Source organism: Theropithecus gelada, chromosome 5, assembly GCF_003255815.1.
Source record: "Theropithecus gelada isolate Dixy chromosome 5, Tgel_1.0, whole genome shotgun sequence".
Lineage (NCBI taxonomy): Eukaryota > Metazoa > Chordata > Mammalia > Primates > Cercopithecidae > Theropithecus > Theropithecus gelada.
The window spans coordinates 119,980,204-120,006,126 of NC_037672.1; the positions used below are offsets into that span (position 1 = coordinate 119,980,204).

General features: G+C 38.3%; 2 protein-coding genes across 5 annotated transcripts in view; one reads left to right on the forward strand and one right to left on the reverse strand.

The window, feature by feature from the left end:
• Positions 1 to 13,288, reverse strand: part of NUDT6 (nudix hydrolase 6) — a 31,162-nt gene extending 17,874 nt beyond the window's left edge. The window contains exons 1-3 of one of the 2 annotated variants that reach the window (XM_025385405.1): positions 13,085 to 13,288; positions 7,709 to 7,912; positions 2,481 to 2,536 (exon numbers count right to left, since the gene is read on the reverse strand). Coding sequence is in view for 1 of the 2 variants with exons in the window: in XM_025385404.1 (XP_025241189.1) it covers positions 2,481 to 2,536; positions 7,709 to 7,912; positions 12,619 to 12,856 (498 nt within the window). In the remaining variant the exon portion in view is untranslated. Of the gene's footprint in view, positions 1 to 2,480; positions 2,537 to 7,708; positions 7,913 to 12,618; positions 12,891 to 13,084 lie in introns of those variants that run through there. The other variant, XM_025385404.1, reaches the window with a different exon arrangement.
• The window catches only part of SPATA5 (spermatogenesis associated 5), a 361,904-nt gene continuing 348,872 nt past the window's right edge, over positions 12,892 to 25,923 (forward strand). For 2 of the 3 annotated variants that reach the window (XM_025385400.1, XM_025385403.1), the window contains exons 1-5: positions 12,892 to 13,589; positions 17,930 to 18,054; positions 19,643 to 19,800; positions 24,030 to 24,088; positions 24,686 to 25,327. In XM_025385400.1, coding sequence (XP_025241185.1) covers positions 13,427 to 13,589; positions 17,930 to 18,054; positions 19,643 to 19,800; positions 24,030 to 24,088; positions 24,686 to 25,327 — 1,147 coding nt within the window. In that variant the 5' untranslated portion in view covers positions 12,892 to 13,426. The remainder of the gene's footprint in view (positions 13,590 to 17,929; positions 18,055 to 19,642; positions 19,801 to 24,029; positions 24,089 to 24,685; positions 25,328 to 25,923) is intronic. The other variant, XM_025385401.1, reaches the window with a different exon arrangement.

The window sequence follows — 25,923 nt, forward strand, 5'->3', positions numbered from 1 at the left end:
CAGGCAAATTTATTAAACATAGTTTTCACTATTACCCTGTTTTAAAAATATAGCCCAATTCAATTCTTTCCTTTTCAATTACATATTTCGAGTACAGATTGCTCTGGGAGTTTGATTTCTGTAAGCAGAACCTGTTAAGTCACTTGTGTTTGCAGGTTTTATAAGGAAACAAAAAATCCACTCAAAAAACATAAAGCTGTCTAGGTTTGGAGTAAGACAGTTCAGCTATGTCTGTGAGGAAAGCTCCATTTTTTTCAGACTGCAATGTGGTTTTTAACATTATCAGACCCAAGTTTGTTTTCTGTGAATTTCTGTGTTTTATTACATGAATAATAACATGGATAGATTCTTATTTGGTAGATTAACCAACCCTGAAGGACTGCTTGGAGTGGAACAATCATGTTATCTGGCTGTCTTTCAGCCTCTGTTAAAGTCCATAATGAAATTTTATTTGAGAAAATCACTTCTGAAACCCAGTGTGCTATTTAAAAAACCTTCATGGTTTACCCTTTTCTTTCCACAATACCAAAGTGGCTTAGACCACATTTTATCTATACATTGTATAAGTATTTATGCCATGTACATGAAAGATACATAGAAATACAAAATTACCACATTACAATATTTTGTTTGACCATTGAGTCTAACTCCTAAATTTTGTAAGTGGGGAAACTTAGGTCCCCGAGTCAGAAAGACAGTTAATGGCATGGCCAAATCCTAGGGACCCGGGTCCGGGTCTGCTGATGCAGTTTTGTCTCAATAACATCATTCACATGAGCCCAGGAAAGATTAAATAAATTTTGGTGACCTACTTCTTCTTTAAAAGAAAAGAGAGATAATCAAAGGGATATACTTAGAAGACAGTAAAACCCTTTTATGGTATCTCTTTAGAAGTAACTGCTACATACCAAGGTCTAGTATTTTTTTTAAACATAACAAAAGAAATTAACTAATTTATGTTACTTGTACATACAGGATTTGTTAATAATGTTTGGGCATATCTTCTGTCTGCTATATTGGAGAGAGTTATAATATCCACTTTGGGTTGAAGCCAACTTGCCAAAGTAGAAGTGGCAAAGGGATTGGAACTCTGGTCAGTCTGGCTCCCAAGTCCATTTTGTTTATATCAGCTCCCTCTCATTGGGCATACTGTTGTCAGGCTAATTTGCATATTGTTATTAGATTAATCTTGTCCATATATCATCATCATCATTTTGTCATCACAATCAAAATCTTTTAATTGTTACTGTTTCCATGTGAAGTCTAAACTCATCTGCCTGGTTCTCAGGCACCCCATAAGTAGGCCCTATTTTTACCACTCAATCATGCCTCCTACTCTCTGGTCATTACCATTACATATATATATGTCCCAATTCAAATACAAAACTTATTGAGGGCTAGGTAAAATACACTTTAGGTGTTCTATAAATTTCTGTTGAGGACAAAAAGCTTAATTCGAATCAGAGATCCTGCCTTAACTAAAACTTCAAAGTTACTTGGAGCCATGAGAATAGTTTTAGATAGCATTTCCAAGAAATGTGTGATACTGCTTTCAGCTATCATTACGAACATTAATTTAAACTTTAAGAACATATGTGGTGGGGAAAAATGTTTGACTGTCCACTAATATTTGCTGAAGTCTCAGAAAGTGTCAAAATCATTATTCTCTTTCACTTTTACTTCTGACTCCCGAGCATGAAAACATCTGATTCCTAATCATGGTACTTCTCTGGGAAATATTTGTTGCTTCTAGTCACCTAGACTCCTTATCTTGGTACCCAATCCTCTTCACATTGTTTCCAATCTAGCTCTCAGGTCAAATATCTTACCACTGTCCACACTCTGGGCCACAATGAACTTTTTACCATTATTTCTGAATTACGTCAGTCCCTTTCTGAGCTCTGTGCCTTTGTACAAGCAATTCTAATTTTATCAGTTTGTTTATCTTTTTTCTTCTGCACCTGGAAAGCTCCTGCTTATTCTTCAAGACCTAGTTTAAATATCACCTCCTCTGAGAAGTCTTTGGGGACTTCTTCAGGCAAAGTTAACTGCTATCATCTATTGTATGACTGTCTTTCCAAATAAATAGTAAGTTGCAGGGCATAAGGTATATTGTCTTACTGCTTTTTCTATTCTCAGCACCTGGACCAGAGTAGAACTCATTGAGTGCTGAATGAATGGAAGAATATCTTGATAATATATTCAAACAGACTTGTCTTCCCAATTAAATACAGTCATTTATAATTTTCCTTTAGCCATAAAGTAATAGATAGTAACACTTGAGTGTTACCTGGAAATTTTCAAGACCTGTATAAGTATGTTGGTTTAAATAAATATCTAAGGTGATCCATAACTGCTTAGAAATTATTTTTTAAATACCTTACTATAACACCTTAGGCATATTAAAATTTCTACATTTTATTCTTCTCTAGAAAGAAATAAACATTTAGAAAGCAATTTATAAAACAGAAGCAGCTTACTTTATTTCGATCTTGTACAACCAGAATTTTTCTAGTACTTTCATCAAATACAGCTCCTATTGGGGGAAAAAGAAAAGATAATTGAGAAATATTAATTTCCTTCACTTTAATCTCCTCCCACACTCTCTGTAGTGATCAAAATTCTACCTATACTTGAAGCCCTGGTTCAAATACAGGTGGAGTATTCCTTATCTAAAATGTTTGAGAGCAGGTGTTAGATTTTTCTGGATTTTGGAATATTTTCATACACATAATGAGGCATCTTGGGGACAGGACCCAAGTTTAAACATGAAATTTATTTATGTTTCATATATACCTTATACACATAGGCTGAAGGCAATTTTTATACAATATTTTAAATAATGTGCATGAAAACCAAGTTTTGACTGCATTTTGACTGTGACTTGTCACATGAGGTCAGATATGGAATTTTCCACTAGTGGCATCGTGCCGGTGCTCAAACACTTTTGGATTTTGCAGCATTTTGGATCTTTGATTTGTAGATTGGGGATGGTCAACCTGTACTACCTCATCGATGAAGACACTAAGTGCTTGTCTTAGTCCATTTGGGCTGCTATAACAAAATAACCATAGACTGAATAGTTCATAAAAAACAAACTTGACTGGGCGAAGTGGCTCACGCCTGTAATCCCAGCACTTTGGGAAGCCGAGGTGGGCGGATCAGGAGGTCAGGAGATCGAGACCATCCTGGCTAACATGGTGAAACCCCGTCTCTGCTAAAAATACAAAAAAAATTAGCTGGGTGTGGTGGCAGGCACCTGTAGTCCCAGCTACTCGGGAGGCTGAGGCAGGAGAATGGCGTGAACCCGGGAGGTGGAGCTTGCAGTGAGCTGAGATCGCGCCACTGCACTCCAGCCTGGGTGACACAGCGAGACTCCGTCTCAAAAAAAAAAAAAAAAAAAAGAAAAAAAACAACTTATTTCTCACAGTTCTAGAAGCTAGGAAGTCCAGGAAGTCCAAGATCAAGGTGCTGGTAGATTCAGTGTCTGATAAGGGCTCATTCTTCTAGCCCTGTCCTCACATAGTGAAAGAGGCAAAGAAGCTCCTGTGGGCCTCTTTCATAAGGACACTAATCCCATTCATGGGAGCTCTGTCCTCATGATCTCCTCACCTCTCAAAGGCCCCACCTCTTAAAACCATCACACTGGGGATTAGGTTTCAACATACAAATTTTAGGGGGAACAAACATTCAGACAACAGATGTGCTTACAATATTTATTGAATAAATGAATTGACTTCTCATTTTTATTCCTTGAATCACTATCCATAGAACACCGGCTGTGCCCCCTGATGATCCAAATCTCAAATATCTCAATATTCATTTCAAGAACTTTCTGAAGCCAATTAAATTTTCTTATTATGTATATGTACAACTTTATAATCTACTAATATACTGCTTTGGAAGAGTTCTTTGTTTTATATATAAGTTCTAGTCCATTTCTTTTGTTTATTCATTCATCATACACATTGCATATTCTTTCTTTTTAAAAATATTTCCCTTTGGGCAATGTTGGGTCAAAAATACAAATGACAGTTTAGTGATTTTTATTATGATCATTTAGATGCTATGATTTAAACATTATTTGTATTTAAATAATGTGGGATGATTTTTTTAAAAAAATACTTGCTACATATTTGTCCATGCTTCCAATATTGACTGGGTTCCTATATATAATGTATATAGATCCTATGTATATTAATTGAGCTCCTACTATGTACCAGGCATTTTTCTAGGTGCTACAGATATAGTGGTGAACAACACAAATGAAACTCCCTATCCTTATGGGGCTCCTATTTGGGTATGTATGTGGGGAGGTGCCAAAACAAGCAAAAAATACATTATATAGAATATTAGAAGGTGATAAATGCTATGTAGAGATAGAATATAGAGAAGGAATAAATATGTGTAACATGGGGAAAAGTAATTGAAATGCAATTGAAATGAAAACATCACACTTGAGTATTTTAAGGCAGGAAGGAAAATCACCAAGTGAGATATAATTAACATTAACGTTGGCTTCTATTAGAAAATGTAAACTATAATTTAATTGGACTTTACAAGAGGTAGAATGCCAAAGAAATGCCAAGGAAACTTACTCTTAAATTTTAATAATTTGTGGTTACTCAAATTGAACTTCTCCCTAATGAATTCACTGTAAACATGAGCACAGCATCAGAGACAAAACCAGCACCACTAAAGCACAATTTGAGCGACCCCTGCTGGTCACAACATAAAAATTATTATTATGATTAGGCACTGTGCTTCAATGTACATTAGCTCAGGTATAAGTCACAATAATCCTGTGAGTGATATGAGTGTCTGACTTCACACGGCTCTAAATGGTAGAACTGGGACTAACAGCCAGTCTGTCTGGATTCTAGGCAGGCACACTCTTCTCACTGTGCAATGCTGCCCCTCCACAACACTGAAACTGCTCTCTGAGAAGGCTCACATTTCTATTCCATTCATTAAAAAAAATTGAGTGTCTACTTTATGACAGTCACTGTCTTTAGCCTGAGGATATCATGATGACCAAGATAGATAAAATATCTGCCTTTATGGAGTTTGTATTATTGTGGTGGAGATTAAGTGATACAATATAATTAATTATATATACATGATATAACAGAATTTTAGACTGTGATAAATGCTATAAAGAAAAATAGAGCTGGATAAAGGGACAAGGAATGATGGCACTGGTGTGCAGGGAGAAGTCACTTCTAGACAGGAGGGTCAGGAGCTTTTCTGAGAAGGAGACACTTGAGCAGAAACTTCGGCTATAAAGAACTAGATAAAGAAAGTTCTGGAGAAGCGTGCTGCAGGAAGAGGAGCCAGTAGATGCCAAGGCTCTGAGCCAGACACAAGCTTGCTAAGTTTGAAAAGCAAAAGAAAGCAATGGCTCATGCAATTCCAGCCACATCTGCCTTCAGTAGTTTACAACAAATATCAATTATTTTTCTTTCCACCTAAAACTCTGCACCCCAGCCTGGGCAACATGGCGAAACCCTATCTCTTAATATAACAATTGGCCTGGCATGGTGGCGCATGCCTGTAGTCCCAGCTACTTGGGAGGCTAAGGCAGGAGGATCACTTGAGCTAAAGAGGTCGGAATGAGCTCAGATCATGCCACTGCATTCCAGCCTGGGTGACAAAGTAAGACCCTGCCTCAAAAGAAAAAAAAAAGAAAAACAGAAAACAACTCTGCATCTTTCCAGAACAATTTCTTACATTACCTTGTCCACACCCCCAATAGTGGCTTCAAATCCTAGTTAGTGCTCAAGATTGGTCAAGTTCTGTATTTCCTATTCTTTGAGCTGCTCTAAACTATAATGCACAATATAGTACTTAGTTAACAACAGGTCCTTCATAGGATACTCTTTTTGCATATATTACCAATTCTGTGGTAATAACTGGAAACTCTTAAGAGTCTGTGCCCGTGAATGATAATTTGTATAACTTTCCATTGAAGTGTGAGGCTGTCACTAAATTATTGAGTAGAATCTTTTGAGATAGAGCTGAACGGAGAGTTTCTGAATGTCTACTTGCTACAGGGAAGCAAGACAGGGACAGAGAAGACATCATTAGGCATTCTTGAACAACTCCTTGAAAAATCTTTAGAAAAGCCTTGAAAAGCCTTTAGAAAAGCTTTGAAAAGCAAACTCCCTTAGAAACTCTTGTAAATTATATAAAGGCAAATAAAATTATTAATTAAATAATGTTTTATTGCTTTCATTTATTAAGGTAATAAGGATTCCTTACTATTATAGTTTTTCTGGAAATCTAAGAATTTCCTTAACCCTAGTCCTTAAAGGGTAGTACTGAGACCACCACCACCAGCAGCAGCAGCAGCAGCAGCAGCAGCAAAAACAGAAAAAGCCAGGAAAACCATCTGAATTTTCAGGCCCCACCCCAGACCTACTGAATCAGAAACTCTGGATATAGGGCCCAGCAAGCTGTTGTAAGATTCCAGGTGATTTTGATGCAATCTACAATTTGAGAACCCCTGTCTTACTCCGAGGGAAGTCTTCTCTCAACTTTCTTATGTCTCTGAAGTTAATCAGCCACTTCAAAATTCTACCCTACACTTAAATTACACTATTTAAACAACTATTCGGCACAATAATGTAAATATTATTAAGAAGTAGTGTTCAAATCATTGAAAACTTGGTTTGCTTTACCTGAAATTCAACATAAAAGTTATCATTTACTTTACAAATTCACATAATTAGTGCTAATATGTTTTACTCTACAATAAGTTTATTCCCTGATCCCAATTCAGTGCTACTATTTGAGTAGTGAAGTTTAATTATATGTGTAAAATATATTCAAGTATATCTTTTGGAAAACTAAACACTAAACTTGTTCTCTGTGTTGCTGTCTACTGATTGAGGCAAACTTCATCTATTTAAAAAGCACTATGTAATAGATACTGTAGCCCCCTTGTCCAGTTTTGCTTTCCGTGGTTTCAGTTATACAAGGTCAACCATGGTCTCAAAATGTTACATCACTACTCTTGTGCTTTGGGGCCATTAATAAGTAAAATAAGGGTTATTTGAATCCAAGTACTGTGATACTGGGACAGTTGATCTGATAATAGGGAAGGCTACTAAGTAACTAACGGATGAGTAGCCTATAGATACACTGGACATGGGGATGATTCACAGCCTGGGTGGGACAGAGCAGGATGGTGAGAGATTTCATTGCACTACTCACAACAGCATGCAATTTAAAACTTAAAGAGTTTTTTCTGGAATTTTCCATTTAGGCCATAATGCCTGTCATTCACCTCACTTCACCTCATCATGCAGGCATTTTATCATTTCATACCATCCCAAGAAAGGTGAATACAAAACAATATTTTGAGAGAGACCACATTCACATAACTTTTATTACAGTATACTTTTATAACTGTTCTAATTTATTATTAGTCATTGTTAATCTCTTACTGTGCCTAACTTATAAATTAAACTTTATCATAAATATGTGTGATAGGAAAAAACATGGTATATATATAGGGTTTGGTACTATCTGCAGTTACAGGTGCCCACTGGGGGTCTTGGAACACGTCCTGTGCAGATAAGGTGGAAAAACTGTAATCATTTAATCAAATAACTCATTCCACATGAATAAACTATTTGCTTAGCTGTAACAAGAAATTGGGTGAACTTCTAAAAAGTTAATTCTGGTTGTCATGAGTTTGAATTACCTGCAACTCCTACTTGATGTGAAGCATATCCTGGTAATCTGCTGGGCCCTTCTCCCAGCCACAGAGTCAACGTTGATGAATCCGATTCTGCATGGTGAAAGCAGAAGCCCAGGGAAGCGGCGGGGGCAATAAATCTGCTTTGGAGGATGGGAATGTGCAGCCATACAGCTGTTCTACCTTCTGATCGCCATTGCTGTACTGCAGCTAAATGCAGAAGAAAAAAGTCTAAATAATTTCCAAAGAAACAAGTGGAATAAATTAAAACTCACCTCAGGGTTTCACCTCCTCCATGAAGCCATCTTTAAGCAAAAGAGGTCCCTAAATGTCTTGTTCACATCGTTGGCACTGGAACTACCATGTTTTATAATAACCACCTTGTTTATATGATTTTTCCATCAGACTGAATTCCTTCAGAATAAAGTCAGTACACTGCTGACCTTTATATCCATACCACCAAAGACAATGCTTGGCACATAACAGATGTTCTGTAGTTTCAGAGTGGACAAATAAACGGATTTAAACCAAATCAAATACCATTTTAACGCTGTTCCTTTTAACATCCTTAGGTTTAATATTAATGACAATTATGGACTTCTATTTTTTTTCTTCCTTTAGGAGTTCTGTTATGTTTTTAATGTATACATTTCAAGGTAGTTAAACTTTGTTTTTAAATAACGTATGCTGGTTCTAGAAATTTTGAAAAAAATATGAAGAAATCAAACTTCACATTTTACTAGTATATAGGAATAAAATTCTAATTTTACTTTATTATAGATAATATCATGATGAACATAATCACAGGTTTTCTATCTTTGCCTTCTTTAAATTCTCTTACTTTATTACTTAAGATTGAGCCAGGAGAAAAAGATGCTAATATCTATTTGAAACTAAGTTCCAAGCACTTTATATATATTAGCTCATTAAGTACACAACCATGAAAGGTATTAGTACCTTAAGTTTATGGGTGAAGAAATAAATACTTCAGTTTTAGAGTTTTTAGAAAAACTTTTTAGATCACTTTCTTCATCCATCATCTCACTTAACCTTTATAATAACCCTGTAAAGCATGTGTGTGTGCGTGCGTATGTGTGTGCATGTGTACACGCATGTAAGTGTGTGTGTCTGTCTTTGGGGGTTGATTATATATCTAGTAGTTAATTAACTTTCCCTTCTCTTTTCCCTAGCTCTGCAGTAAGCTCCTCTCTTTTAAGGACAATGTTCTCTACCTCTTTGAAAGTTGGTGTGCCTAGCACAGTGACAGACACATGGGGCCTTTAATAGAGACTTCCTGATTGGTGTTAGCATGCAGTGCAGTTATGGGATCAGGTCCTACTCACCTTGCTCTTTCTCTGATGACATCTTTTAAAAATGGAGGTAAAGTACATAAAGTGAAATGTACAAATCTTAAGCGTACATTTCATGAGATTTGACATATGCATATACCCGTAACTCACACTTTAACACTATAGAACATTTCTATCACTCCATAAATTTTACATGTGCTCCTTCCCAGGCAATCCTTCCAGTCAAATTAAAAGGCTAATTTCTAAAAGCCATGCTATTTTCTTACTGTTTTATATCTACACTCTTTGTCTTGGAGAATCCACTCTCACTGCATCAGCTGACATCTACATGAGGATGGCTGCCCAGTCCTGATCTCACTGAACACTAAACTTTCTGTTCTCCGGTTGCTCCCAGACATTTTCTGTCCTGAAGATTACCACTTCAAACTTAATAAAATGTGTTCAAAACTGAATCTTTTTTTTTTGAGACAGAGTCTTGCTCTGTCGCCAGGCTGGAGCACAATGGCGCAATCTCAGCTCACTAAAACCTCTGCCTCCTGGGTTCAAGTGATTCTCCTGTCTCAGCCTCCCAAGTAGCTGGAATTAACGGCACATGCCACCACACCCAGCTAATTTATGTATTTTTAGTAGAGAAAGGGTTTCACCATATTGGTCAGGATGGTCTTGATCTCTTGACCTCACGATTTGCCCACCTCAGCCTCCCAAAGTGCTGGTATTACAGGTGTGAGCCACTACACCACTACGCCCAAACTGAATCTTACACCCCAAACTAGCTTCATTTATAAGCTTATTTATTTCTGGCACCAATGCTTGAAACCTTAGAATCATTTTTAAATTGCTTTCTTCTTTTCTCTAATAAGCTTTATTGCTTTTTCTTCTCCCACCTCCCATTCCCATTGCTAATATCTATCCTTCAAAGTCCAGCTCATATTCCATGTCTTTGACCAAAGTCTTTCCTAACCACTGCTCATGAGCTCACCATTATATGAATTTAAAGACTAGTATGTCTGTACAATTTATTAGAACTTATTACATATGACCTAATGATATCTCTTCCATTAGCTATTTTTTCGAATCCTATTTAATATTTTATGCATTTGCAATCCTCCAGGTTAACCCTACATTATGCACTGGGGCTCAATTTGTACTAATAAAACGATTGGTTTGCCTAAAGTCACATAGCTAGTTGGTGGCATGGCAGGGACCAGAACCAGCACTATTTCCTTACTGATGCAGATATATTATGTGTGAAGCTAACAAAATATTGCCTGATTATCCCTCTAACTTTAGTTGTTGGTAACAAAACATTAATAGTTCATGTTCTGAAAGAATATGAATAGTTGGCTTCTTATTCCACTAAGAATATGGACTTCTTAGTCCATAAAGACTAAGAATAGTCTTTATTCTTAAAGACTAATAGCGGACTTCATGTGTAAACAGTCTTTCTTTATAGGCCCTGCCATTCAGTTAGTTTTGTTCAATTATAACAACAGAACCAGCAGTAGTTCTTCAAGGTAGCATAGTGCAGTGAGTAAGACAGGTGTAGAGCCAGGGCAAGTAACTTTTTCTCTCTGTGCCTCAGTGCTGTCATCTTTAAAATGGGAATAATAATACTATCTACCTCAAAGGGTTGTTAGGAGGATGAAATGAATCACTATTTGTAAAGATCCTAAAACATCTACCACTAAGTGCAACAAACTTTGTTTTATTGAAAAAATGTAACAAGTATTTGGTACTTAAGTTTACAAATTAGTTTCATCTTTGATCAACGCATCTATCCAGTAATTAGAGCTGGTGTTATTCACAAAAAGGAAGCTAAGAAGCAAATATTTTCAGTGGCAATTTGCCTAATGCCTGGCTAAGCACATGGCAGAACCTGGTACTTGAACCCAGAATGTGCAACTCCAAATCGAACAGCTTTCTGCTTTGCTGATTGGGGTAGTGCTTTGTTCACCTGTTTGGTCGTTGATAAGTATCAGTGTGTGCAACACCTGTGTCTACCCACACACTGGAAGATAAATTGATTGATTCTCCTATTAGTGACATCGTTGCAGTCTAAGTGGGCTTGTCAGCAATTACTACCAAGTAGGAGAGAAAATAATGTGAAGAGGTAAGAAGTCGGGAATGAGGATGAGTAAACATAGAAAAAACTAGCTCAATTATATTTACAGATATGTTTCTTGCCATATTGCTCAATAAGATAAAGATTATTTTGAGTTTCCAGTGTGAGAGATCTTTCCATAGTCGAATTTGCATGCTAGGCCTTCAATTAGATTATAAGACCCTCAGAGGCAGTTTGAAAAACTGCTGCACCACTAAATCAAGGACTTCTTCCAAGTGAAGGCTCCTCCATCCAAGCTTTCTTATCACTGGGCTCAAGGTTCAAAGCCAGTAGAAAGTTTTCTTATTGAAGACTGAAACCACCCACCACCTTCCCTGGTTAATCATAAGAGAAGCGTTATTCTAAAAAAACTCCAGTTCTTGCTGGGACAGCTATTGACCCAATTTGTATACAAATGTGACACTTTGAACCTCTCTGGTTTAGTATTTGATAGCCCAACAGGGTGACTATATTCAATAATGATTCAGGCTGGGTACAGTGGCTCCAACCTGTAATCCCAGCACTTTGAGAGGCCAAGGCGGGAGAATCAGTTGAGCCCAGGAGACTGAGACCACCCTGGGCAACACAGTGAGACACGTTTCTAGAAAAAATAGAAAAAAGTCAGCCAGATGCGCGCCTGTAGTCCCAGCTACCCAGGACCTGAGGTGGGAGGATTGCTTGACTCGGGGTTGGAGGCTGCAGTGAACCGTGTTCCCACCACTGCACTCTAGCCTGGGAGACAGAATGATACCCTGTCTCAAACAAACAAACAAACAAACAAACAAAAAACCACTTGTACATTTAAAAATAACTAAAAGAGCAACTGGATTGTGGTTGAATGCTTGTGGTGATGAATATCTCATTTACCCTGATGTAATTATTACACATTATACACCTGTATCAAAATAGCTCATATACCCCATAAACATACACCTACTATGTACCCACAAAAATTAAAAATTAAAAAAGAAAAAGTCTCTTTGGTTCACTCAGTCCCCCACCCGTATTAGAATGTAAGACAGTTTTTTTTCCTTGGGAAAAGTGTCCGACAGAACCAAGGCTCGGTAAAGGATAGTAATAATGTAATAATATTAACAAACATCTACTGAGCTTTAAATATGTGGCAGGCACTGTGCTGTGCACTTTATATGCATTATCCAAATTTACTCTCAGTAATTCCAGGAGTTCCTATTACCGGGGTCTACGTAGGAAGAAATGGTGGTTGACGGCAATTTCCGAATGCCCCACACTAGAAAGTGGACCAGCAACCAGGGTTGCAGATCCCAAGTCCGGAGTCTTCACCATTTCACCCAACCGCCTTAGGGGCCTCCCAGCAAAGGGTCTAAGCACAAATGCTCCAGAAAACAAGTCCAGGTCACGCGTGCCTTCTCCCCTTCCCTCTGGGCTCGATACTGGTGCACAGAGCGACTCGGGAGTGGGGGCCGCGGTTACTTCATTAGAAAAGCTCTGAAGCCCCGGGAGCCCTTCGTCCCAGGCGCACTTGCCCTGCAAACCCTTCTGGAAGGCGGCAGCGTCCAGGCGGTCCAGCGCGTCGAGCCGCGCCAGGCGCACCGAGATGCCCCCGAATCTGTCCAGCTCGCCCTGCAGATCGCACGTTCCAACTGGGGGATTCCGCACGGAACCCTGTGCGCCCGAGGCCCCGCGGTAACCCGCCGAAGGCCCAGGGCTGTACGTCCGGGCAAGCACCGCGCGCCAGCCGGCCCAGCTCAGTAGCGGCCGCATCTTCACGCTGCCTCATTCGCCCAATGCCCAAATGACCCTTCCGCGCGCCGGAGCGGAGATCGCGGCCGTACATTTTAGAAGAGTGCCATCAATTCCCTCAGAGTTGAGCTGGGGTTACCACTCTGCAGAGCTATGCCAAGAAGACTGCGAAGTCGTCCACCAGCCCCTCTCAGCAATTTGTCCCGCTCCAATTAAGCGGAGAAAACCTCCTCCCCCACCGCCACCCACTTATTTTGTTTGGTAGTTTAATTCAATAGACGTTGGTTTAGGAATGGGGAAGCCGGGAGGAGATGCAAAAACGTCCTGTTTTTCAGGAATTTACAATCTAAGTGGCAGTTCCGTTCCCAGAACCTATCGTCTTTCGCAGACGCCGTTCCAGCTGTTCCAAAGATTGCTGGTTTTGAAAACACTCAGTCCCTCCCACCACGCTGTCCGCTGCTGCGCTCCACTCTGGGGATTACGGCGTAGGGGCGGAACCTCGCTGACTTCTGCCCCGGAAGTTTTTCTCTCAGTGGAAGCGCGCACGTTGAGTCGGCTTTTCTACTGCATCGGCCAGGGTGCCTTGGGATCATGTCTTCCAAGAAGAACAGAAAGCGGCTGAACCAAAGCGCGGAAAATGGTTCGCCCTTGCCCTCTGCTGCTTCCTCTTGTGCGGTGGCACGGGCTCCTTCTGCTGGATCAGATTTAGCGGCAGCCGCCGGGACTCTGACGGTGACCAACTTCTTAGAAAAGGGTAAAGAACTCCGGGAGGGAGACTAGAGGCCGAGGGGCGCAACCTGAGGGGAGGGAGACTCAGTGATACTGGCTTGGGGTGCAGAGACTTTTGAAATTTGGGCGTGGCATGGGTCTGAATGCGGCACCGAAGCGTGTAAGACTTCTGTATGCAAGAAGCATGCAAACGTAGCCGCGCCTGCACTGGAGAAGTTAGGCTGAAATGGTTTATCCGTATCCAAGGTGTCTCTTGTAAATTAATTTGATTTTTTAAGTTGCACTTGAAACGCTTTGTCTCCTTTAACATTAACGACATATTTAATTGCAAAATTTTTCGTAACTAGCTAACATGGGATACTTATCCTAAAAAACTAAATAACCAATAAAGTAAAAATGTGGATCACTCTGCCTTTAGGAGTGATGATATAGCATTTTCTTCCAGTACTACACAGGTTGTGATATTTAATAACTGCTAGTAACTGCACACTGGTGTTAGCAGTATATATAGCTCATCTAATTTCTACAGAAGCCGTGACCGATGGGTATAGTAATGACCGTTTTATAGGGGAAGGAAAGGCAATGTGATTCCATTCAGGCTACACAGGTACTAAGAGGCAGAGCTGATATTTGAGTCCAGATGTGTTTGACTTCAAAGCCATTGTCCCAGATGACAGCTCCCTTGATTTGGGAGAACGAATTTATACTTAAAAGTCTTATAAATTGAATTATAAATTGAAATTTTATATTTGATGTGTAATAGCTTTGAACAATGGACCAGACTAAACTAGTGGCAACATTTTTTATGTCTAATCAGACCTTAAAGACGGTTTAGAGTTCACATGGTATTTTCACTCTTCCTTAGGTATGGGAGGACAACTTGTTCTGTCCTGAAGGTTCAACTTGTTTTTGAACTAGATCCTTCCCATTGACATCTAAACATGCTCATTTCTCTTCCACTTTAAATCAGAACAAAAGCTCCACATTTTCTTCCTGTAACCATCTCTCTGTCTATTGCCAAACTTCTAAAATGGAGTGGTCTCTGCCGCCTCATCACTTACATACTCTCCTTAGCCTATTCCTCTTTGACTTCCACCCCGTGATTCCATGGAAACTGTTCCTGGTGTGGTTTCCGAGCATCTCCATGTTGATAAACCTTACTTGACCAGAGCAACTTTTAGTATTTTTGACCATTTCCTCCTTCTTGAAACACTTAACTTCTTATTTGTTGTCAAACTTGCCTAGTTTTCTTCATCTTTGTTGATGTTTCATCATTTTCCTTTGCAGGCTCGTCTTCTTCCCTTGACTATTAAATGTTGAAGTTTGTCAATTCTTAGTCCAAAACCTTTTTTTCCTCTCAGTAAATCCTCTCTCCCTAGCAAGTTCATCCAGTGCCCAGAGTTTCTCATCCATAGTCTCTTCAGTGTCAGATTTATATTTGTAAATCTTTTGTTATTGCGCCTTGATATAGTTGTCTTTTAGCCAAGTGCTTCTCCAGCTCTCTGTGGTGAAGACTTTAACATTACAATAGATCACAGGTCGGCATTTTTGTAAAATACAGTCAAAATGATTTTCTAGAAAAATAAGGAAAAAATTTTATTAAACAGATGTGAAATTATTCTGCAAATTTCAATAAAAGCTTCTAAACACTTACTCTCATGTTTTGCGCTTGTCATGAAGCACTGACAAATCGTCGTGGGCCATATTTTGAATATAGTGCTGTACAGTCACTCTTCTCATGAGTGTCTCAAAGATACTTCAGGACTAACTTCATGAGCCCGTATTTCCTCCAACAAAACAAACTTTCATTCTGTTCAGTTTTTTGCATTGCAAAATTCAGAAACCTAAGAGTCATCCATGACTCTTCCCCCCTATATCTCACATACCTAGTTCACCACTAAATCATGTTTATTACCTAAATATTTTACATATTCCTCTTCTACATGCCATTCCCACTGTTTCTACCTTAATTTCAGACGCCATCATCTCTCACCTGGACTGCTACAACAGCCTTTTAGCTGATTTTCCTGCTTCCAGTTTTGCCCCTTACTCGTTTTCTGTTCTGCAGCCAGAATGATCTTGTAAGATGCAGATCTTGTCATGACATTGCTTTTCATCCCTTTCTGGACTCCCATTACTGTCAGAGTAATGACCAGCATCTTAATGCAGCCTGTTGCACTATCGTCCTGGGTGGTCTTGACCTTCTTTACATGGCTTCCCTATGTTTCCACCACTCTGCCTATACTCTCATGAGGATGTGCCATACCACCTTCTGCCCAGGAACTTTGTACATGCTGTCTTCTTTGCTGAGAATTATCTTTTTCTTCTCTTCATTTTGTTAGTTCCTACTCTTCTTTCAGACCTGATTTTAACATCACTTCCTTTGAGAAACATTCTCATATTCGAAATCAGGTCAGATCCCACATTATAGGCTCTCCTGGCACTCTAAGTCATTTTTTCATTGTATTAATCTTAGTATAATTTTACAGCTATTCACTGATTGCTTAATAACTCACTCATCCTACAAGGCTATAAACTCTGTGAGACCAAGGACTTGTGAACAAAAGTGCCTAGCATAGTATCTGCCATATAGTAGGCACGTAGTACTTATTTGCCGAATGAATAAATGAAGGGTGGATGGTTGTTTGAAATTATCTTTACTATCTTGTTAATCTGATAGTTAAGGTGCTCAATCAATGTGAAAGTAGTTAATGGGGAAATTAGATGTTGACATATTTTTAAAGTATTGGAGGAGTGAGGTGAGAAGGGAACTCTGTGGACAACTTGAGTAGACCTGTGTAGTGTAAGCAGAGAACACAGTGGTGATGTTTTGGAAAATGAGACCGGCGGATGGGAATTTGAACATGATTACCCTTGAAAGAGATGGTGGAGAATAAATCCTGGGGCATGGAGAATGTGCTGGATAGGGTGGAAGGAGAAGTAGAAAACTAACGTCTTGGGAAGGACTGAGAACACTTGTGTGGTAGTTGTCAAGAGGGAAAGGTAGTTCATTGAGGTTTGGGAAGAAAGAGGCAGGAACTGAATATTATGAGATCATCTAATGGCAGTATGCTTTGCTGTTAATGACCAGCAAACTATATAAGATACCTAATGCTCATTGGAAGATTGAATTTCTGTCCAGCTTCTCGTATTATGCAGTATGTGTTAATTTCATTTTATACTCAGTGCTGTTCATCTTAGCTTTATGAGATGCTTTGTTTTTCTAGATTTGCACCTCTTGTAAGAAGAAAAAGAAACGTGTTGGGGAGTTATTTTGTAGTGACAGAATAACGTAAATCATATTTGTACCTTATGGTTTTGCTTTCATTGCTTTAATTTCTTTTTTATTACAAAATATGTTTTCTGATTATTAAGGAAAACAGGTAGATCTCTGTGATTATGGTATATATGTTTACAATAAATTTTATAATGAAGTTGTGACATTTTTAAATTACGTAAGTGTCTCATGGATTTTGTGCTGAAAAGAAAAACATTGTATACTCATTTACTACATTTATTCATTTTATGGCCATTTATTGTGCAACTGCTACATTTAACGCACCGTAAGCATTGGAGATACAGAGAGAAATAGGACCCAATTCCTGCTTCAAAGCAGTATACAATTAAGGAGAAAGACTAAAACAAATGAATATTATGATAAATGCTACTAACTGGCAGCACAGAGTGCTGGGGGAATTAGAGGAGGGACACCTAGCTAAATATGGAGCTTGGTGGAGGTGGGGTGGATAGGAAGGAGTGGAGATGTCAGCACATCATTTTCAGAGGTGTTGTTAACTGGACTGAATTCTGGACCCCCTTTTTCAGCCAAAAGTTGAAATCACTAGTGGTGATTTCAGTCAGTGTGTTTGTATAAGGAAGACGACTTGTGTTACTATCTTTGTCTATTCTTGGTAATATAGAAGAAAAAGATCTGGCGATGACCATAATGTGGGGCAGAAGTAGAAACATAAGTTAATCCTCTAGAGCCAGATAGATGTTCCAGTTCCCAGTTCAATCCTTTGAATACTAGTAGCTGAGTCAACTTTGAACTTAAAGCTCAGAGACTCTCTTTTGCAATTATGTTTAGTTCTTAAAGAAATTAGAGACTCAGAAAAAAGGAAACCAATGCTCACCCCATAAAACATCTTGTTTTTAGTTAATACTTAATATGTTACCAGTAGACCCTCAAAAGCATTTGGTTTTAAATCTGTTTGTTATAACAAAAGTTGGAACACTAGTTTCTCCAGGGTATGATAAGTACATTCATGTGGTTATATGGTTAGAGTATTTTTATTTACTGCAAAAGAAAGCATGCTTTAACCTCTGTTACAAAGTAGTAAAAAATAATTTTCTTTTCCTTCATAGTAGATGACAGAATTCCTAAAACATTCCAGAATTCCCTTATTCATCTTGGACTCAACACTATGAAGTCTGCAAATATATGTATAGGTCGACCAGTGTTGCTTACTAGTTTGAACGGAAAGCAAGAGGTAAGAGTCTTTTGCATTTCCTTAGTTTAGAAATAAAGACTGAACATTGCAAATCCAAAAATCTAAACTCTGTAATGCTTTTGAGTGCTGTGGTGGTCAAAGGAAATGCTCATTGGAACATTTTGGATTTCAGAGTTGGGATGCTTAGCCAGTAAACATAAAGCAAATATTCCAAAATCGAAAATAGAAAATGCATCTGGTCCTAAGCATTTTGGATAAGGGATGCTCAACCTGTGTTTGAGATGTTTCTGATTTTAATTTTCAACACAAGCAGGAATAAATGAAAAACTGTATTTTAAAAGACATTAATGTGTGTATTAACTCTCTGTTCCTTTGCTGTCTATGACTCTGCTGGGCATAGTAGCCCCTAAAATGTTTTGTAGAGAGAAGTGTTTCCTCCGGCGGTAGTGACAGTATTTCTCCCTGTCAGTTAGTTATATTTCTTTATAAAAATATTATTTTGGGGTAAGAAGGTCACCTGTTCTGTATATAAATATTTTACTGTTCTCCCTGGTTTCAGCTGTTTCTCCTTGCTGTCATTCTTTATACCTGAGATTCTCAGCCTAGAACCTTTCCTGGATCATTTTTGGCAGCTTGGCTTTCTCCTCTGCTACCAGCCCCTTATCTTTCCTGGCTTCCTTTGATGCTTCTCTGATCTGCTGGGGATCCTCTGGAAATACTTTGAATTTTTGTTGTCTGCTGATGGCACCCCTCTTATTCTTTTCATTTTTCTAGCTTATACTTTAAAGTTCCTTTACTGTGTCTTGTAAAAGAGAGGACTATAAGTGTGTGAGCTCAAGCTAGAAATTTTCGCTCCCCTCTCTTAACGTTTAAATTTGACAAGACCCAGGTTCTGGCAAAGCTCTTGTTTTGTGTCCCTCACTGTGTCCTGGATGTAGTTTAATTTCCAGGCTGAATTACTTTACAAGTTATCTTGCCTTAATATTTTTGTCATTTCCTCATTATCACCTGTTAATGCCCTTATTTTTTTTCATATATCTTTCATATCTTCTACTGTCTTCACTGTGGGATCATTCTTGCTCTTTAGAAAAAGATGTAATATTATTAAAAAGTTTATTTTTCATGAGCCCTTATAGTATTTAAATTTTTAAAAAAATGCAATTTATCTTACTGCAATTGGTATCAGATTATAACTTTTTGGGTAAAGACTGTATTTTGCATATCTAAGTACTTGACTGTCCTTAGCATTCTACCTTGTAAATTGATGGTATTCTATGAATATTTATTTTCTTTTTTTTTTTGAGACGGAGTCTCGCTCTGTCACCCAGGCTGGAGTGCAGTGGCCGGATCTCAGCTCACTGCAAGCTCCGCCTCCCGGGTTCACGCCATTCTCCTGCCTCAGCCTCCCGAGTAGCTGGGACTACAGGCGCCCGCCGCCACGCCCGGCTAAGTTTTTTTGTATTTTTAGTAGAGACGGGGTTTCACCGTGTTAGCCAGGATGGTCTCGATCTCCTGACCTCGTGATCCGCCCGTCTCGGCCTCCCAAAGTGCTGGGATTACAGGCTTGAGCCACCGCGCCCGGCCTGAATATTTATTTTCTAACATTTTTATTTCCTCTGTCTGGCAGGTCTATACAGCATGGCCTATGGCAGGATTTCCTGGAGGCAAGGTTGGCCTGAGTGAAATGGCGCAGAAGAATGTGGGTGTGAGGCCTGGTGATGCCATCCAAGTCCAGCCTCTTGTGGGTGCTGTGCTACAGGCTGAGGAAATGGATGTGGCACTGAGGTTTGGCTCTTTTCTTTGGTGACTATCTGGATCAAAGCTGCCCAGTAGAAATATAAGAGTCACAAATGTAAACCACATAAGTAATTTTGCATTTTCTTGTAACATTTTAAAAAGAGAGAAACAGGTACAATGAATTATAATAGTATGTTTTATTTAACCAATATATGTAAAAATGTATTTTAACATGTAATTATAAAAAATTACCAATAAGGGCTGGGTGCGGAGGCTTATGCCTGTAATCCCAGCACTTTGGGAGCCCGAAGTGGGTGGATCACTTGAGCTCAGGAGTTCAAGACTAACCTGAGCAATATGGGGAAGCCCTGTCTCTACAAAAAATACAAAAAATAAAATTTCTAGGCATGGTGGTGTGTACCTGTAGTCCCAGCTATTTGGGAGGTGGAGACAGGGGGATTGCTTAAGTCTGGGAGGTGGAGGTTGCAGTGAGCTGGGATTGCACCACTGCACTCTAGCCTGCGTGAAAGAGTGAGACTGTGTCTCAAAAAAAAAAAAGTTACCAATAAGATATTTTACATCCTTTTTTTCAAACTAAGTCTTCAAAATCCAGTGTGTATGTTACACTTATAGCACATCACAGTTGAGACTAGCCCCATTTTAAGCATTTGATAGCTACGTGTGCTGAGTGGCTAGTGGTCACTTGTGTTGTATTAGACAACCCAAGCTGAATGAGTGCTATATAATTTATAGACTAAGGACTTTTATTTTCCATGATTAGAGTATGCCCTGATATTTTAGGTGAGAGTAATTTTCATTGATGAATATTTAGCAGTGTTTTTCACCTTGACTTGCAGTGTAATCAGGGCTTCTTACAGTTGTAAAGAAAAGCGTAGATTACTGTGAGTCAAACAGAAACAAGTTTTAATTAAGACTATGCAAGCAAAGAACTTGACTGTATATTTTAACTTGTTGATTATTCAATTTAGTAAAACAAACGGTCGTTACTATCAGATTTTAAAATAATCCCTCACCACAGGCTAATTGTTTGAATCTGCCTATCAAGATAGTTAAGGTATATCATCCATCCTCCTGAATATTCTGTATTTAATAGGATTTCGACTCGGTTTGCATATAGAAGTCTTATCAAAAGTCATTTACAAAAAGCATCTTTTTATACTTTAATGTCACCTTAGTAATAGCTTGGGGGATATGTTTACATTATATGTGAGAACTACAAACCATTTTCTAGTTATCAGCTTGATTTTAATATGTTTTCTTCTCTTTTGCTACTATTGTAGATTTTAGACTTGAGTTTTGGCATATTTTTTCCTTTATAACAGGAAAATGTTTTCAGAGCTTATAGTAACAGTTTAATTAATAATAAAAGGCAGAAGGGACAGGAGACAATATGTTGACTACCAGCTGTATACAGAAGCTTTGTATATATTGCACGTATGTATACACACACACACATTTACCCTTCCCTTTTTAAACAGGTGAAATAGCTTAATGAGAAGTAACTTGCCTAATATTTTATGAGGTAGTTAATAGTACTGTTCAGATTAAACTGGATTATTCCTCAGACTATGTCTTAAAACAGTGCTACAGGTAGCAGTAATTCGTTGACTGGAATTAGCATTTATGATGACCTACAAACTAATCAGACCTCTTGAGTGCACACCAGTCTTAGGTGAGTAATGATTGCTTATTATAGAGGACTGTATATGTTTTAAATGAAAACTCAGGTTTGAAAATTTTGTTTTAAAAAATCTTATGTTTTAAATGTGGCAGCAGAGTATAGACAAGAAAGTTAATTTCCAATTGGGAAAATCAGTCATTTTAGTCTGCTTAAATCCTTCAGTTGCAACTGAAAGATTTTATAATTAATAGTAATGTTAGAGCTCCTTCTAGTGGAAATTGTTTTATGTGCAACTGTTATTTTTTTAAAAGCAAAATTGGTTTGATATTTTTACTGTTCTTACATGTATTTATAAATACCTTCTATTCAGAGTTTAACAAAAGCAATTTAAGTATAACTTGGTTTAGAGTTCCATAAACAAAAGTAAATGTACGCATTTAAGGAGATACATGCAATTTTCTCATTAGTTTATACATATATTTGATTCATGAAATTTCCCCCCATTCTATTTCTTGCTCTTTCTTTTATATGAATATATAGTTGATTCTCATTATTTATGGTTAGTTATGTTCTATCAAAGCTGCCTTGAACACCGTTAGCAAATACTGAGACATTTCTCCTAGAGGGAAATACGTATGTATGTGTATATACATACATGCAACACACACACATATAATATATGTAGTGTATATATATAATATAATACATACATACACATACATTTTACATAGATTGTAATCTTAAAACTCCAAAATAATTCATTCTGGTAGATTTTCTTTTCTTTATTTTACAAAAGAGAAGAGGAGATTTAGAAGTGTTAAGGGACTTGCCTGAGGCTGCCCCACTACAGGTGCCAGTGTTGGGATTCAAACTCCCTCCAACTGGCCCCAGGCCTGGAGCTTCTTCACTACACTGCTGTGTCCCCTATCACTTCCATTCTCTGGTCATCTCTGAATGAGAGCTGAAACAGGGCGGAGAGTCACCTTATTCTATATGGTAACATGGGTGTTGGGTAACCCAAATTTTTTGCTACTCTTCCGTGTCACTAATGACCACAAATGCTTTGTGAGTATTGATTTTGGGGTACATATGAATTTTTGGGAGTTGGTAAATTTCCAAATACAGCGTCCACAGGTATTGAGGATTGACTATATTGTATTATTACTGATAAAAGTGATTGGAAGCCAGGCACAGTGGCTCACGCCTGTAATCCCAGCACTTTGGGAGGCTGAGGTGGGTGGATCGCCTGAACTTAGGAGTTCGAGACCAGCCTGGCAACATGGTGAAACACTGTCTCTATAAAATGTGTATATGTTAAAAATTAGCTGGCTGTGGTGGTGAGCACCTGTGTTCCCAGCTACTCTGGAGGCTGAGGTAGGAGGATCACTTGAGCCTGTGAGGTGGAGGTTGCAGTGAGCTGAGATCATACCACCACACTCCAGCCTGGGTGACAAGAGTGAGACCTCATCTCCAAAAAAAAAAAAAAATAAAAGTGGAGAACAAGGTTATTTTGACCAGATGGGCACACAGGCACATGCCACCACGTCTGGCTAATTTTCTTTTGTATTTTTTGTAGAGGTAAGTTTTTGCCATGTTGCCCAGGCTGGTTTTGAACTCCTGAGCTCAGGCGGTCCACCCACCTCAGCCTCCCAAAGTGCTGGGATTATAGGCATGAGCCACCATGCTCAGCTTCCAGTCACTTACACTTCCCCTTGAGCTAGACTGCCCCCGCTCCACTGGTCACTGACAGAACTAGACAGCTATTTGTCTCCCCTCCTGATATGGGCTGCTTATGCACAGAGGAGGAGGAAAAATACTCTTGTTCTGAGAACTCTCCAAGAGCAGATTTCTTTATAAATGTATGATATTTAGGTGTGTTCACTTCCTGCACTTAAGCAGCTCTCTGGGGAGACACAGTTATCATTAGGAAGGAGGGGATCTCATTTTTCCTCGGTCATGCCCTGTCTCCAGAAAAAACCTCCATTGTAACTGTTACTCCCCTTTTTCCTACTTCTGCCTCTTCAAGTAACATACTGTATAGGAATTAATTTTCTTGAAGAAATAATTTGTAAGTTATACTAAGAGAATGAAGTAAGTTATTAATAAGAGCCTTTTCTCCAAGCTAGGCAACTTTATAAAGGGAATTATTAGTTTAGGTCAGCATTTTAAAAATGTTTTTGACTATGACTCTTAATAAAAAATGGATTTTTTCATCAGATTCTTTGTATATACACATCCATAGATACAGTGCTCATATACGTGCATATGTGTATGTATGTGTTAGAAGCTAATGTTTTACAAAGCAGTATTTACCCTTTCTATATTCAGTGTACCCTGCATTTCTTATTGTATTAACAAAGTGCTGAATGGGGCTGACTGAAATGATTTCATTACCCTTGTGTTTTGAAGAACATTGGTTTATGCCACTAAGGCAACAGATTCCAAATGATATTTTCATGGCTATATGTTTCTGAAAAATGTCCATCGTTTCAAAATTGTATACATTATTTAAGGTTGCAGGTGGATTATTCTTTTGATTAAGTCTATATTATAACTATGTACATGTAATTTTATACCAGTTTAGTTTCTGATGTACCTAATGCTGATTTCTGTCCCCTTCTCATTCTTTTAACAGTGACAAAGATATGGAAATTAATGAAGAAGAACTGACTGGTTGTATTCTGAGAAAACTAGGTGAGACAAATATTTTAAATTGTTTTCTTAAGTTTTAAGCTGCAAGGCATCAGCAAATAAAGTGTCCTTGAGGGCTTATAAGTGCACAGTAGTTTTCTTCAAAATAGCTTTGAGAATATTCCCCTTAATGAATGAATATACTTTTAAGACAGGGATGTGTTACTTTTCCTGGTTAATTGGCAGTTGAGCAGTGGAAAGAATATATGACTTGTCTGTGGAAAGAGTCAGTGGTAGAATTGAGACTGTTCTTGCCCTTTCCAATGAGAGATGCTATCTTGGAGTGTTGGTTTGGGTGTGCCATTTTCATTTAGTTTATTACTGAATATGGAATGCCTGGCTATTTGTTGATATGGTTGCTAGAATCAGATCTACTGAGTGTGGAGGATTTCAGAGAATCATCTTTTCCTTCTATCTCCAGATGGTGCTATATTATAGGGGAATATTAGGTCCTCAATATTTTATGACAATTATTTTATTAATACTCTGCCTTTGATTTAGTCTTTTCAGTCAGTTAGTAGATGAAATATATTGCTATTTAAACATTAAACTGGTAACAAAAATTATGCTAACATGTATATTTAATAAATTATTTTCTAGATGGCAAGATCGTTTTACCAGGCAACTTTCTGTATTGTACATTCTATGGACGACCGTACAAGCTGCAAGTACTGCGAGTGAAAGGGGCAGATGGCATGACATTGGGAGGACCTCAGAGTGACTTTGACACTGATGCCCAAAGAATGGCCTTTGAACAGTCCAGCATGGAAACCAGTAGCCTGGAGTTATCCTTACAGCTAAGCCAGTTAGATCTGGAGGATACCCGGATCTCAACATCAGGAAGTACTCCTTGTAAACCAGTTGATGACAGAATTACAAATAAAGCCCGTGATGTTTTGTTGGATGTTACACAGAGCCCTGGAGATGGCAGTGGACTTATGCTAGAGGAAGTCGCAGGTGTTAAATGTAGTTTTGAATCTGCCAGAGAAGGAAATGAGCAACTTACCGAAGAAGAGAGACTGCTAAAGTTCAGCATAGGAGCGAAGTGCAGTACTGATACTTTTTATTTTATTTCTTCAACAACAAGAGTCAATTTTACAGAGATTGATAAAAATTCAAAAGAGCAAGACAACCAATTCAAAGTAACTTATGACATGATAGGAGGCTTAAGTAGCCAGCTGAAAGCAATTAGAGAGATAATTGAATTGCCCCTCAAACAGCCTGAGCTTTTCAAGAGTTATGGTATGATATCTTCAGTTTATTGCACCCAAAAATGTTAAATTCAAATTAAAAGATAGTTGACACTTATCTAGTGATTGCTCATCCTCTTCCTGTTTTTATTTTCTGAGTGGTGGGTGTGTTAGAAGATGTCAGTTGCTTTGGGAGATGCCAGTTAAATGGGCCATTTTCTATGCCTTGGTATTTTTAGGTTGTAATGTGAATTAGTGACAGCCTTGTCTCTTCTAATAGCGTATTTCCACAATTACCTGTATTGGATCTAGAATAAGTATCTTGTCATGCTGGGTCATCTGTAATAACTGAAGAAATAAACCATTCAAATACGTTAGATAAAACTTCTTTGTTAGGAAATGTAACTGTGTACCCATCTTTTTGCACTGAAGCAGGTAATTAAGGGAATGGCTTGACTCAGGAAGCTCAGGGCTTCCGCTGCCTTGTTATTGCCAAGATCCTTTGCATATATTTGGTGTGTCTGATCTCTCTGCTTTTTCCTTTCTCATGACTCTTATATATACATACGTGTATGTATATATATGTATGTGTAAAATGAACCCTTAGATTGACATTTTGCTAGTACTTATGTACCTTTTATACCAGCA